Source organism: Acomys russatus, chromosome 29 (assembly GCF_903995435.1).
Source record: "Acomys russatus chromosome 29, mAcoRus1.1, whole genome shotgun sequence".
Taxonomy (NCBI): Eukaryota; Metazoa; Chordata; class Mammalia; order Rodentia; family Muridae; genus Acomys; species Acomys russatus.
In genome coordinates this window covers 39,418,143-39,431,591 of record NC_067165.1, presented here as the reverse complement: position 1 = coordinate 39,431,591, position 13,449 = coordinate 39,418,143, and the positions used below count along the sequence as shown (strand labels likewise).

General features: G+C 49.7%; 1 protein-coding gene across 1 annotated transcript in view; it reads left to right on the top strand.

Annotated features, from left to right (window-relative positions):
- The window catches only part of Disp3 (dispatched RND transporter family member 3), a 48,689-nt gene that overhangs the window by 11,051 nt on the left and 24,189 nt on the right, over nucleotides 1-13,449 (top strand). The window contains exons 2-3 of the mRNA XM_051171775.1: nucleotides 5,303-6,275; nucleotides 7,145-7,364. Coding sequence (XP_051027732.1) covers nucleotides 5,306-6,275; nucleotides 7,145-7,364 — 1,190 coding nt within the window. The 5' untranslated portion in view covers nucleotides 5,303-5,305. The remainder of the gene's footprint in view (nucleotides 1-5,302; nucleotides 6,276-7,144; nucleotides 7,365-13,449) is intronic.

Sequence of the window (13,449 nt, the reverse complement as noted above, 5' to 3'; positions counted from 1 at the left end):
AAGGAAAGAGAAAAGCAGGGACTGCAGTGTGGCTCAGCGACTAATGGCATTTGCCTCCCACCCTGAGCCCCTGAGTCTGATCCCTCGGACCCACATAGTAAAAGGAAGGAACGGACTCCAGCAAGATGTGCTCTGACCTCTACACTCATGCCTATACATGCATGCACAATAAATAAATGTAACTTTTAGAAAGCACATAGTGTGTGCTGGCCACACAGTAGGGCTCAGCTGATGGTAAGCTTTCCACCATTTTATCAGCGGAGAGACATTTCCTGCCCCCAAACTCCCAGCGAGCGGCAGTACCAGGATTTGAACCCAAGGCCTGCCTGACTACACAGGCTGTGCTGCTCAGCTCACCTTTCAGCCCTAGAATCAGGTCCGGCTTTAAGTCTCTGATAACCTCTTGTTGTCGGGGGAAACCAGTCCTGTCCCAGCAAGCCCACCAGAGCGAATCCACAAAATGGCAGAAACGCAGTTGTGAGGGCTCTCTGGAGATGCTGGGACAGTCCCCGCGGCTGATCCATGGCCCAGAGCAAAGCTTGTTTGCCTGATATATATTGAGCTGTTGGGTTTACGAGTCAGTGCCCAGTTCTCTCACCAGCTGTCAGCTCGGGGAGGATGGCCGTCCCTCATCTGCCCCATCTCAGCACCCTGCCCTTCTCTGAGAACTGAGGGGCTTGGGCAGGCTGAACACTACCACACACCCCCATTTCCTCCTCCACCCCACCTAGGCTCCTAGTCAGTAAGTTCAGGTCCCCTGAGATAGCAGGATGGCGCTTCCAAGGAGCACATCTGAGTCAGGAGCTTGACGCATCTATCTCAGCCGGGCACAGGCAGCTTTCCCCAGGGATGAGCAGAGAGGTCTCAGTTGGTCATGCTGGAGGAAGGTGGAGGGCTCTGAGAAATATCACCTGCATTCATCTGTAAGTCTGGGGTCGGGGTGCTCATCAGGTGGAATCTGTAGTTTTCTTTTTCTGGTCCTGGGGGTTGAACCAGGGCTTTATACATGCTAGGCAAACACTCTTCTGCTGAGCGATGTCTCCAGCCTAGGACCTGGGTTTCTTGGGGGAAAATTCTGGAGCTGCCTTAGTATCTAGTTGCTATGGTAGGGCTCCCTGCTTTACCCCCACTTTCTCTCTGCTCCGTATCGCCCTTGTGCTAGAGTTCTCTAGAGAAACAAAGCTACTGGAGATAGATAGATAGATAGATAGATAGATAGATAGATAGATAGATAGACAGACAGACAGACAGATAGATATGTTCTCTGTGGGTTCTTTTCCTCTGTAAAATGGAGCTGCTCTATTGCAAGGCTGATGCGAGGCCAACAGAAGATGTATTTTTTAAAAAAATCCTGGTGTCACAGTGGATGCAGAGCTAATTATGATGTTGTAATTATCTTAATTAGTGTCGGAGATTCTAGCTAAGCTAGCCCGGCTCTGGCTTCACCCCATGTGTGTGATTTTTGCCCCCATTGAGCGTCTAAGCCGTCAGCTAATCTCCTAGTTTGGAGTGGAGTACCCAAGTCACAGGAAGAGGGCTTGGGATGACAGACAACAGCACCGGGAAGGCAGGACCAATATTCAGGACAGTGATACCTAGGAGTGTGTGTGAGCAGGAGAGGGACACAGCGTCCCCACTCCAACAGCAGTGGCAGGGTGGGAACTACTTGACTCAATACATCTCAGTTTGAACTTCCGCCCAAATCTTTCAACCCAAAACTGAGAGATTTCTAAGTGCTCCAAGGCATTCGTGGACCAGAGCTGAACCTGGGAAGCAAACCACACCGCGTCAGGGAGAAAAAGCTGATTAGCTCCTAATTGCCGTAAAATTATATATATATACACACATATATGTATTTTAAGTAGAATCTGCATGTCTAATGTGATTTTTTTGATTACATTTTAATAGTCCGGCTGGGATGAGGGAAGGAAGAAGGAAGAAGTCTGTCATTCCCTGCCTGAGAGGAGGGAAGTTGTAAACAGAAAGCTTTGGCTTGGGCCTCCTGCCTGGGTGCTGTGTGAAGCATAGGTAGGGGCCTGGCTAGGTGTCAGTATCATCTCCCTGTGGAACAGGCTGGCCTTGAACTCACAGAGATCCTCCTACCTCTGCCTTCCTGCTGCCACCGCCTCCAGCACTCAGCCTCAGCGTCTCCAATTTAAATGCACTTATCATCTCCAGACCTGCTTGTTCCCAGGGGCTGCCGAAGAATTACTCCAGAATTTGGTGGCAAAAGAGAGAGCTTCCAGGTGAGAATCCTGGCCCCACCACTGCCAGAATGACCTTGGGTGTCTCGACACCTCATCACTGGGTCTCAGTTTCCCCGTGTGTGCAGCAGGACCGCTGTGTTTGATGTATTTTGTTTTGTTTTTTTGAGACACGGTTTTATGTAGCCCAGGCTGGTCTTGAATTTGCAATGCGGCCAAGGATGAACTTTAAGTTTCTGATCCTCTCTCAAGGGCTGGGATAGGAGCATGGGCCACCATACGTGGTGTGTGGATGCTGGGGACGGAAGCAGGAGATTCGTGCCAGGCAAGCTCTCTACAACTGAGCCCCCCCGACCCCCACCTCCACCCCCACCCCTGTTGCTTTGCTAAGATTTCACATCCTGTGATTTACGTCTCTTTCCGTTCAAGACTGTTCTTTCCATCTCAGGGGACCGAGAGTGTCCACACTCCTTTCCAGCTAGCCCAGTGCTCTGCTTTCTTACTGTTCTTCTCCCATGAATGATGTCATGACTCTTCAGAGAGATGGAGACAGCTGGTGAAGTATGGATGCCAGTGTATGTGCATGCGACCGTGTGTGCATGCATGCGCGCGCAGGGACAGACACACACACACACACACACACACACACACACACACACACACACACACACACACAATTTCTTTCTTTCTTTTTTTTTTTTTTTTTTTACTTTTTATTGGTTATTTGTGAATTTCACATCATGCACCTTAATCCCACTCACTCCCCCCTCCCCTCATACCCGCTCTCCACCCTTGCAACCTCCTCCCCAACAGAGGAAAAAAAAAATCTCATTGCCACACATACTTTCTAAATAGCATTTATTTCTGACTCTAAAAGTAAGACTGTACCTGATCACTGCAGAAAAATTTGAGACAGACAAGCATAAAAGAGAAAATAAAAATCACCCATAATCCTCCCAAACAGTGATAACCAGTCTCCGTGGGTTTAATTTAAAATACAGACATATGGGATTTCTTTCCCACCCCTCCCCCAGCTATCAAAGTGAGGTTTTGCTTCAGATACGCCTTTGAGTCATAGCAAGACTGGCCTTGAAACTGGTTGCATCAGCCAAGCAGGCATGACTGGCATTCCAGCACTTAGGAAGTAGAGGCAGAAGGATCCGGAAGTCCAAGGTGTATGGAGAGTTTGAGGCAAGCCTGGGCTACAATGATGCCATAAGAACAGAGCTGGAGAGATGGCTCAGTGGTTAACAGCACTTACTGCTCTTTCAGAGGACCCAGGTTCAGTTCCCAGCACCCACAACAGGAGTTTACAACTGCCTGCAACTCAAGTTCCACCAGATCTGATATCGTTTGACCTCTGTGGGCACCTGCACACACATGATGCATGTGAACTCACAAGCACTGCCATAAATACAGAGTGCTGACATGATGAGTTAGGAGGTAAAGGCAAGCCTGTGAGCTGAGTTCAATCCCTGAAACACACATGGCGGAAGGAGAGGGCTGACTTCCGTCTAGTTGTCCTCTGAATGCCAAATGCGCGCCATGGATGGGTATGTGCACACCTGCACAAAGTGGGGGGGGCGCGGGGCGGGGAGAGAATGAACTAAAAAGGCAGGAAGGTGGAGGGGGAAGGAGGGAGGGAGAGAATGGGCACATCTTTTTCTTCCTTGTTCCTCGTTAAGGGATCAATCTTTTGATTTTTTTTTTCCTTTAAGTCTTGGACCCCGAGGGTCCCCTCAATCTTTCTCTCTGTCGCTTCTGCCTCTCTCCCACCGACCTCCCACTATTCCACTCTCCTAACTTGCTCTCTCCCTGTGCCGGTTGCCTTACTCCTCCCCTTCCGTCTCTTCTTCATTTTCCCTGGCTGACAGCACCCGCTCCCCTTCCTGGGTTGACCAGCTAATTGAGGTGGAATGTTCTGGAGAATGGCAGCGGGAAGCACGGTGGCCTCAGCTCCGCTGCCTCTCCCACCTCTGCCTGGTGTCTCCCTCCATTGAGGAGCCTGGCTATCCCAGGGACACTGAAGGTGGCCTCTGGCCCACCCTGCGGGAGTCCTCACATCTCACTGAGAGATGCCTAGGCCCTGCTTGTGCTCAGAGGGCCGCTGTTGCTGGAGTGGCATATTAAATGGTCTAAGCTTGACAAACAGCAGCTGCAGCTGCTGCGTTCAGGGAGGGGGTGGGATACGCTGAGGACGCTGTGACAGACTCCTAGCCTTGGCACAGTCCCCTGGGCAATGGCTGAGGGTGTTACATTTCCAAAGGGGAACCAAAGAATCTGATTGGCTGAGAGAGGGAGGGTACTTAACATACTACACAGACCTGCAGAGTACTTCTACCTCTGGCCCCACGATCCTATGAAATGAAGCGGGAATGGCTGCCTCCATTCTACAGAGGGTAACTCTGAAGTTCAGGGTGGCTCCAAATCTTGCCAGTGTCCAAACCAATGCCTGTCTGATTCCAGGGGTCATTTTCTCTCCGTCTACCCTGGCAAACTCCTGAGGGTGCTTTACAGTTCCTCAGTATACACAAGTAGCTGCTAAGGAGCCACATCTCACCTTGGCCTTGAGTTCTAAAGTCAGACAGAGACCACAGTAAAGATAGAAAATTTGCGTGTAGCCAGAAGTCTTGGCTGGCCTTTCTGCCCCAGAAGAAATGTCTTTTCTGTTGCAATTGGCTTACAGGTCCCCCCCTTTTTTTTATATCTATACACATGACCATTTTGTCTGTGTGTATGTATGCACACACATGTGTGCCTGATCCCACCCTAGGGTCAGAACCCTTGGCACTGGAGCCACAAACAGTTGTGAGCTGCCTTGTGGGTGCTGAGAATCGAACCTGGGTCCTCCGCGAGAGCAACCGGTGCTCCTAACTGCTGACTTATCTCTGCAGCCCCAGTTCTCCCTTTTCTTATCACCTTACTGAGTTCAGTGGAAAAGAGCAACCACAGTTTTCCTGGTAGGTGCCCGTGTTGGTAGGTTCCTTAGAGGCTAGCGAGCATGATGCAGCCCCACGGTAGAATTGGTGTCTGCTTGTGGTACCCAGGCTGGGCTAAGCCTCCCCACGCATGGCTGCTGACCGGTCTCTTTCCCCTAGGCTATGGACTTGGAGGATGACCCCCTGCTGCAGGACGTGTGGCTAGAAGAACCGCAGGAGGAGGAGACCTTGGGAGAGGCCTGCAGTGGTGTCCCTGGGCCAGGTCTGCACTCTGGAGCGCAGGGCTGCTGGCGACGCTGGACGCTGCCTTCCCGGCCCCGGGCCTCCGGGTTCTGGAGTACACTGGGCTGGGCCTTCACCAACCCGTGCTGCGCGGGGCTGGTACTGTTCCTCGGCTGCTGCATTCCCATGGTGCTGTCCGCCTTCATGTTCCTCTACTACCCGCCCCTGGACATCGACATCTCCTACAACGCCTTCGAGATCCGCAACCACGAGGCGTCACAGCGCTTCGACGCCCTGGCCTTGGCCCTCAAGTCCCAGTTTGGATCTTGGGGGCGCAACAGGCGCGACCTGGCGGACTTCACCTCTGAGACGCTGCAGCGCCTCATCACAGAGCAGCTTCAGCAGCTGCACCTGGGAAATCATTCGCGACCAGCATCCCGGACTCCTCACTCAGGCCCCAGGGACACCCCCGTCACTCAGACATCAGCAGCCAATCCGAGCGAGCGGCGGCGGCGTGAGGCTCCGTCCCCTAGGGACCAGATAGCTAATCAGAGCCGAGCCCGTCGGGGTGCCTCGCGCTGGGATTACTCGCGCACCTATGTGAGCGCCAACACGCAGACTCACGCGCACTGGCGCATCGAGCTCATCTTCCTGGCACGCGGAGACGCGGAGCGCAACATTTTCACGAGCGAGCGTCTGGTCACGATCCACGAGATCGAGCGCAAGATCATGGACCACCCGGGCTTCCGGGAGTTCTGCTGGAAGCCGCACGAGGTGCTCAAGGACCTGCCACTCGGCTCCTATTCCTACTGCTCTCCGCCCAGCTCACTTATGACTTACTTCTTCCCTACCGAGAGGGGCGGCAAGATCTACTACGACGGCATGGGCCAGGACCTGGCGGATATCCGGGGTGCGCAAGTGCAGTATTGGCAAGGGACTATGCTGAGCTTGGGCATTGGCCAGCGGCCAAGGTGTCAGTGGGATGTGTGGCTGGGATTGGATGTGAAGAGGGAGAGAAAACAACAGACCAGGGTGCCCACCGCTGGCATCATGGGATTTAGAAGTTAGGTTGAGTCCAGAGAGAAAAAAAGAGTGGAGTGAGACTTAGGGGTGGGGTTGTTTAGAGAAAAGCTAGGAGGGAATTTGTCTTAGTTAGGTTTCTATCGTTGTGATAAAACACCGCGACCAAAAGCTGTGTGGAGGGCAAAGGGTTTATTTCATCTTGCACTTTGACATCACAGGAAGTCAGGGCAGGAGGCAGGAAGCTAAGCAGAAGCCGTAGAAGGTGGCTGCTTCCTGGCTTGCTTGCTCCGTTTTCTTTCTTAAACACTCTAGGACCCGTGCCCAAGAATAGCATTGACTCCAGTGGGCTGGGTCCTCGTTTGTCATTTAACAATCAAGAATAGTGTCCCCATAAGCTATCTGATGGAGGCGTTTTCTCGGCTGACGTTCCTCCTCTCATAAAACATTTTTAGCTTGTTGACAAAAAACTAATCCGGAAAAGAGGAAGATGACGGTTTAATGTACCTCGTGGGTGGGGCTTGAGGAAAGATGGGACAAGACACTTGTCTTGGTTTGGCATAGGCAGGGTAGGTCTTCAACAGATGGGGTTTCATCATTGCATCCTGAGTCTTGGAATCAGGTGCAGGTCAAACTGGAATCAACGCATAAACCTAGTGAGAATTGCCTGCTCGGGCCATTCCTCTGTCCCTGATGGCAGTGACGTTGCAGGTGGGAGCTGTGTGCTGAGCGCTCTTTGGGTTTCCCCGTCCCCTGCAGGCTCCCTGGAGCTTGCCATGACCCACCCTGAGTTCTACTGGTACGTGGATGAGGGGCTCTCCGTGGACAATCTGAAGAGCTCCCTCCTGCGCAGCGAGATCCTGTTTGGGGCACCGCTCCCCAACTACTACTCGGTGGATGACCGCTGGGAGGAACAGAGGGCCAAGTTTCAGAGCTTTGTGGTCACCTACGTGGCCATGCTCGCCAAGCAGTCTACTAGGTAAGAAGTCCAGCCACACCCCGTGGGTGCCTTCCTGTGTGTACCTGTGTGTAGGCAACAGGGCACCTCTTAAGCCCTGAATCTCTATCCTCATAACTGTAACCCCAGGAAGTCTTTATCCCCAAATTTGGGCAGAGTTAGGCACATCCTCTGAGCCCTACGAAAGGCCTCTTTTCTTTTCTTTTCTTTTTCTTTTTCCTTTTGGTTTTTCAAGACAGGGTTTCTCTGTGTAGCCATGGCTGTCCTGGACTCACTCAGAGACCAGGCTGGCCTTGAAGTCACAAAGATCCACCTGCCTCTGCCTCCCAAGTGTTGGGATTAAAGGCGTGCGCCACCATGTCTGGCTAAGACCTCTTTTCTTGATCGGTGCTAATGGTCAGTAGATATGATAGCTTTGATGGAGGGAGAGAATTCCAAAACTCTTGTCCTGGAGGGATGGGGTATGAAGGGCCAGAAAGGAAGCAGTTCCTTTTGTCTCTAATACGCATAGACTCAGTGGGCAAAATAGCTTTATTTCTCTGGGCATGAGCGCCCATACTTATAAGACGGGACTGCGGTTCCTGTTACTCTGGTCATTAAGAGAGAGCAGGGCCAGAGAGGTGGTTTGGTCACTAAGCGCGCCCTCTTCTCTTGCAGAGGACCGGGGTACAGTTCTTGGCATCTAGGTGGCAGCTCACAACTGTCTGTAACTCCAATTTTAGGGGATCCTACTCCCTCTTCTGGCTTCTGCAGGCACATGGCATGTGCATGGTGCACACACATACACTCAGGGAAAACATACATATAAAATAAAATAAGTATGCTTAAGAGAAGAAGAAATGAGCCGGGGCCTGGGGAGGTGGCTCAGTTAGTAATGCACCTTGCTGTGCAAGCAGGAAGATGTGAGTTCAGACCCTCTGCACCCACATCAAACCCACGTATAATCCCATTCTAAGGCTTGCTAGAACCGTAGGCTTGCACGCCCTCTCTCAGACCTGTGGCATTTCCAGGGGATTTGTGTGTGTGCACTATAAAGCTTAAGCAAGTGGGGACCGAGGAGTTGGCTCACAGTGGATAGGATGCTCACCATGTACATACAAGGACCCACGTTCAATCCCTAAAACCCATGTTCAAAAAGCCATGTGTGGTGACGTGCACTTGGAGTCGCCGTGCTGAAGAGGTCTGCAGTCTCGGGGATCTCTAGCATTGACTGGCCAGCCAGCCTAGCTGGCTGGTAAACTCTGGATTGTCTAAAAGCAAGATGGGGCAGATTGTGGAGAATGCGTGCTGCTCTCTTCCAGAGGACCTGGTGCTCTGTTCCCAGCACCCAACCTCAGGCAGCTCACAACTGCATTAGCTACAGCTGCAGCAGACCCACTGCCCTTTTCTGGCCTCTGTGCTTACCTGCAGTCGTGTTCACAGACACAAATGCACGCATGCACATAGATTAAAAAAATAAAATAAAAAAATTTTAAAGGTGGAAAGTAGCAGGAAGACACTTGAGGTTGGTCTCTTGAAGGAGAGATAAACATGTTTTTTGTTTAGATCACAAGTGGGGGGATGAGAAAAAGGCTTGTGAGAGAGCAGGTGATGTTTATCCCCTTAGAAGTCGAACCACCACGGGGGAGGAGATTGGTTATTAACCAGCTGAAAAACATCATTGAACAAATTCTGAGAGGAGGCGTGAATGTGAGCCAAAAACAAGAGGTAGGGGCCTTTGGAGACTTGGCATAGTTTTGGCTATTCGATGCTCCACTTGAGACCCTCCTAGAGAGAACCACTCTAGGGAAGGCTTTGGGGCTCCGGTTCCGGCTGAGGTTCTGGGTTCTGGTTGCTCCAGGTTCCAGCAGAAGAAATCCTGTTGATTATGCCAGGAGAATCGTTCCTCAGAACTGATGTCCTTACGATTTCATTATTTTATTCTCTAATCTTCTTTTTCTATTGTTTAGGTTAGTTGGGTTATAAATGAGATACTCTTGGTTAATAATAAAATATATTTGCTAAGAAAATTGAGCCTACCATCTCTGACCTCTGTTCTCCACCCATGCATATACACCCATGCACTGGAGCATACACATGTGCACATGCGCGCACATACACACACACAGGTTAAGAGGCCAGCAAGATATCTCAGTGGGGCCTGCCACCAAACCTGATGACCTGAGTTAGATCCCAATATGATAGAAGAGAGCTGACTCCCACAAATTGTCTTCTGACACGCACACTGAGGTGTGCACATACAACCACTCCCCCCCCCACACACACACACTTACACACATCTAAGAAAGATCTGTTTTGGAGATGAGCTTGTTTCTGGCTCATTTCTGTAAGTCTAGCCCCAACATGGAGCCTGGCATCACTTGGTAAAGATTGGTGTAAGGGATGAGTGGATGAATGCATGGATGGATGGATGTTGTGGCTGGCTGGGTGGGTGGGTGGATGGATGGATGGGTGGATGGCTGGATGAAAGTACCTCAAGGAAAGGCAGCTCAGAGGAGTTACTGTGGAGGGTGCTTCAGATAGCCACTGTTGCCTTGGCTGAACTGTTTGGCTGCTAAGTTCAAGGCCTTGCCCTGGGGAGTGGGGGTGCGGGAAGCCACCCTCGCTTCTGTTACCCTGGCGCTTCCTAGCAGAAAGTGACAGACAGTGAGATGCGGGGCATGGTGTGGAGGACTTGGTTTTAATGCCTTCTTTGAGATTCACAAAATCATTTTTACTGTTGTATTATATTGGCAACTAGAAAGGAAAACACACCTTGACTTAATGCGGAATTACACAAATCGCCACTTTTATGGCATCCGCTGTTCTTCCTCCCCTTGTGGTTTTGCTGTGTTCACTTTAATTGTATATACCATCTTAAACCTTCAGGCCGTTCTGGCTTGCAGATTCTGCTTACCGTGCTCATCTGCGTGTTTACCTCTCCTGTTGCAGCCCCGGCTTCCCTCTGGGACCACTTTCCCTGTGTCTGAAAAACTCCTTTTAGTATTATCTGCGTGCAGGTTTACTGGTGGTGACTTCCGTTTTGTTTGCCTTGGGGTGGGGGAAAAGTCCTTATTTTACTTTCATTTTTCTAATCTGCTTCACTTGTGTGGTGTCCCACGTTGTCAGCTGTGTTTATTCACTATTTTAAAGATGGCACTCCCTTGTCTCATGGCTTCCATCTTTTTTTTTTTTTTTTTTTTTTTTTTGGTAGAGAAGTCAGCTGCAAATCTTCCCTGTTGCTCTTATTTTTCTTTTCTTTTCTTTTCTTTTTTTTTTTTAATTAAAAGTGTTTGTTACATTTGTTCATTCATTTTGTGTGTGTACATGTGTGGGCGCATGCGTGCCACTGTGTGCACGTGAAAGTCAGAGGACAGCTTGCAAGAACTGGTCCTCTCCTTCCATTATGTGGGCTCCGGAACTCATATTGTCAGTCTTGGCAGCAAGTGCCTTTACCCACTGAGCCATTTTACCTGTTCATTGTTGCTCTCTCTATTTCAATTTTTAAAATTTTTTTTTTTTTTTTGGTTTTTCGAGACATGGTTTCTCCATGTTATCTTGGCCATCCTGGACTCACTTTGTAGACCAGGCTGGCCTCGAACTCACAGCGATCTGCCTGCCTCTGCCTCCAGAGTGCTAGAATTAAGGGGGTGAGCCACCACCACCTGGCTACATTGTTGCTCTCTTAAAATGACTGTTTTTCCTCTACTTTTAATTTGTTTTTTAATGATTTATTTACTTATTGTTTTATGCATGTGAGTGTTTTGTCTGTATGCAGTGTGTGTGTGTGTGTGTGTGTGTGTGTGTGTGTGTGTGTGTGTGTGTTGCTCACAGTGGCCAGAAGAGGGTTCCAGATCCCTTGCAACTGGCATTACAGACAGCTTTAGGCCACCAGGTGAGTGCTGGGAATTGAACCCAGGTGCTCTGCAGGAGCTGCAAGTGCTTTTAACTCCTGAGCCATCTCTCCAGCCCCCTTTCCCATAAGATACTCTGTAAATGCTATATAAATTAATATTTACACAGTAAATGAGTGACCTAACTTTCAGCTTTTTTACTCAAAGAAAAAATACCTAATTCATCAAAGTAAGAAAGTCAGAGATCTTTTCTGCTTGGCTATTATGTATGAGGTTAAATGTGGTTAAGAAAAAAAAAATCGTAACAACGTAGTTGGCACCTGATCGACATTTTAAAGTTGATTTGTGGGAAGGAGTAAGCTTTGTCACAGGTGGGAGCAGTCTTGGCGGGCTTTACCCTTGGGGCACCCCATAAATACCTTGTGACAGACTGAGTGGAGCCATCCTGGGTCTGGAATTCATAAAAGGATAGAACTTACTGCCCCTTCCGGCTTTTCTATGTCATTAGCCTTTCTCCTAATCCTTCTAAACATGAAATATTGTAATAAAAGGACAATGAAAAAACAGAGAATTCCCTCTAAGTATAATGCAGGAAAAAGTTTTGCAACAGCAGTTGCAACTTTGCTGATACCCTGAAACAGCATTTCTATACCTTCGAATACTGACTCTTCCTCCGTACCCTTAGGGACTGTGGAACCCATCGGGCCCCACGTTGGGCGCCAGATGTTGACTCTGTTTCTTAGCAATTAAACTTTATTATGCAACCCAACTAGCTTATAAAAGAAGGAAAAAGGTTAAAGGGACGAAAGAGTGAACCTTCCGGTAGCCGTTCCACGGGACGGATCCTTAGGTGTCTCTCTGGCCGGCGTGCTGATCCAGCTTGTCCGCTGCCCCTGCACGCTCTCCCCGCTCCCGACTTTGTTTTTCTCCCTTCCCCAACTCCTTCAGTCACGTGGGAAGGACCGGCTCCTTCTCCCGGTGAGGGTCCATTAGGAAGACAATAGTCCAGGTGGGGTTCCCAGGTCTGCTTCCTGAATTCCAGATCCAGGATGGCTCCACTCAGTCTGTCACAAGGTATTCATGGGGTGCCCCAAGGGTAAAGCCCGCCAAGACTGCTCCCACCTGTGACAAAGCTTACTCCTTCCCACATTGATTAGTCCCAACACACTCACTGTCAAGATCACAAATATCCCAGTATGTTTCCTTATATCCACTGACAACTGCATGCTGCGTGCCAGCCCCAGCCCACGCAATCATTTTCCAGTTTTGGGGTGTTGTTGAATTTTATGTATTATGAACATTTGCCTGTGTGCATCTAAGAGCACCGCATGGATGCAGTGCTCTAAAATGCCAGAAGAGGGCATCAGACCCCCCACCCTGAAACTAAAGTTACAGACAGCGTTCAGCTCTCAGGTGGGTGCTAGGATTTGAACCCAGGTCCTCCGCTAGAGCAGAGCCCGTACTTTTAACTGCTGAGTGATCTCTCCAGCCCCCACTTTCTGTTTCTACCATCATATGTAGACATTCCTTCTCTAGAGTTTTATATACATTGTATCTTGTATGGAACGCATTCATTTCTCCTAGCTAATTTGAGTCGTGCCCGTGTTTTATCATATTATCAACAGTTCACTGTTGAACTCTGAATAGTGTTCACGCTTGCTCATCCGTTCACTCATTGGTAAGTGTTTGCATTGCGTCCAGGTTTAACTGTTACAGATAAAGTTCCAGTGAGGGTTCGTGTGTAAGTGTTTCTGTGGACAAGTGTTTTTGCCTTAGATAAAACACTTCGTAGTAAAAGGACCAGGCAGTGATGGTGGGCGTATGACCAACCGCAGAGACTTTGCGAGTTTTCCAAATTGGTTGTGCCACTTTGCGTTCCCACCAGTGGTGTGTGAGAACCCCACTTTCCCCCACATCCCCTCTAGCACTTGGTGTGATGGTCTGGTCTGTTTCTCTGTCTCTGTGATAAACACTAACCCTAACCAACTTGGGGAGGGAAGGGGTTACTTTATCTTTACTCCTCCAAATGACAATCCATTGTGGAAGGGGCCAAGGACCTGGAGGCAGGAATGGAGGCAGAGGCCATGGAGGAGCGCAGCTTACTGGCTTGCTCTCAGGCTCACATTCAGCTACCTTCTGAGGGACGACGCTGCCCACGCTGGGCCTTCCACACCAACAATCAAGAAAAAATACCCTAAGGACATGCCTGTAGGTTGATGGAGGAATTTCTCAATTGAGGTTCTCTCTTCCAGGTGACTCTAGTGTGTCAAGTT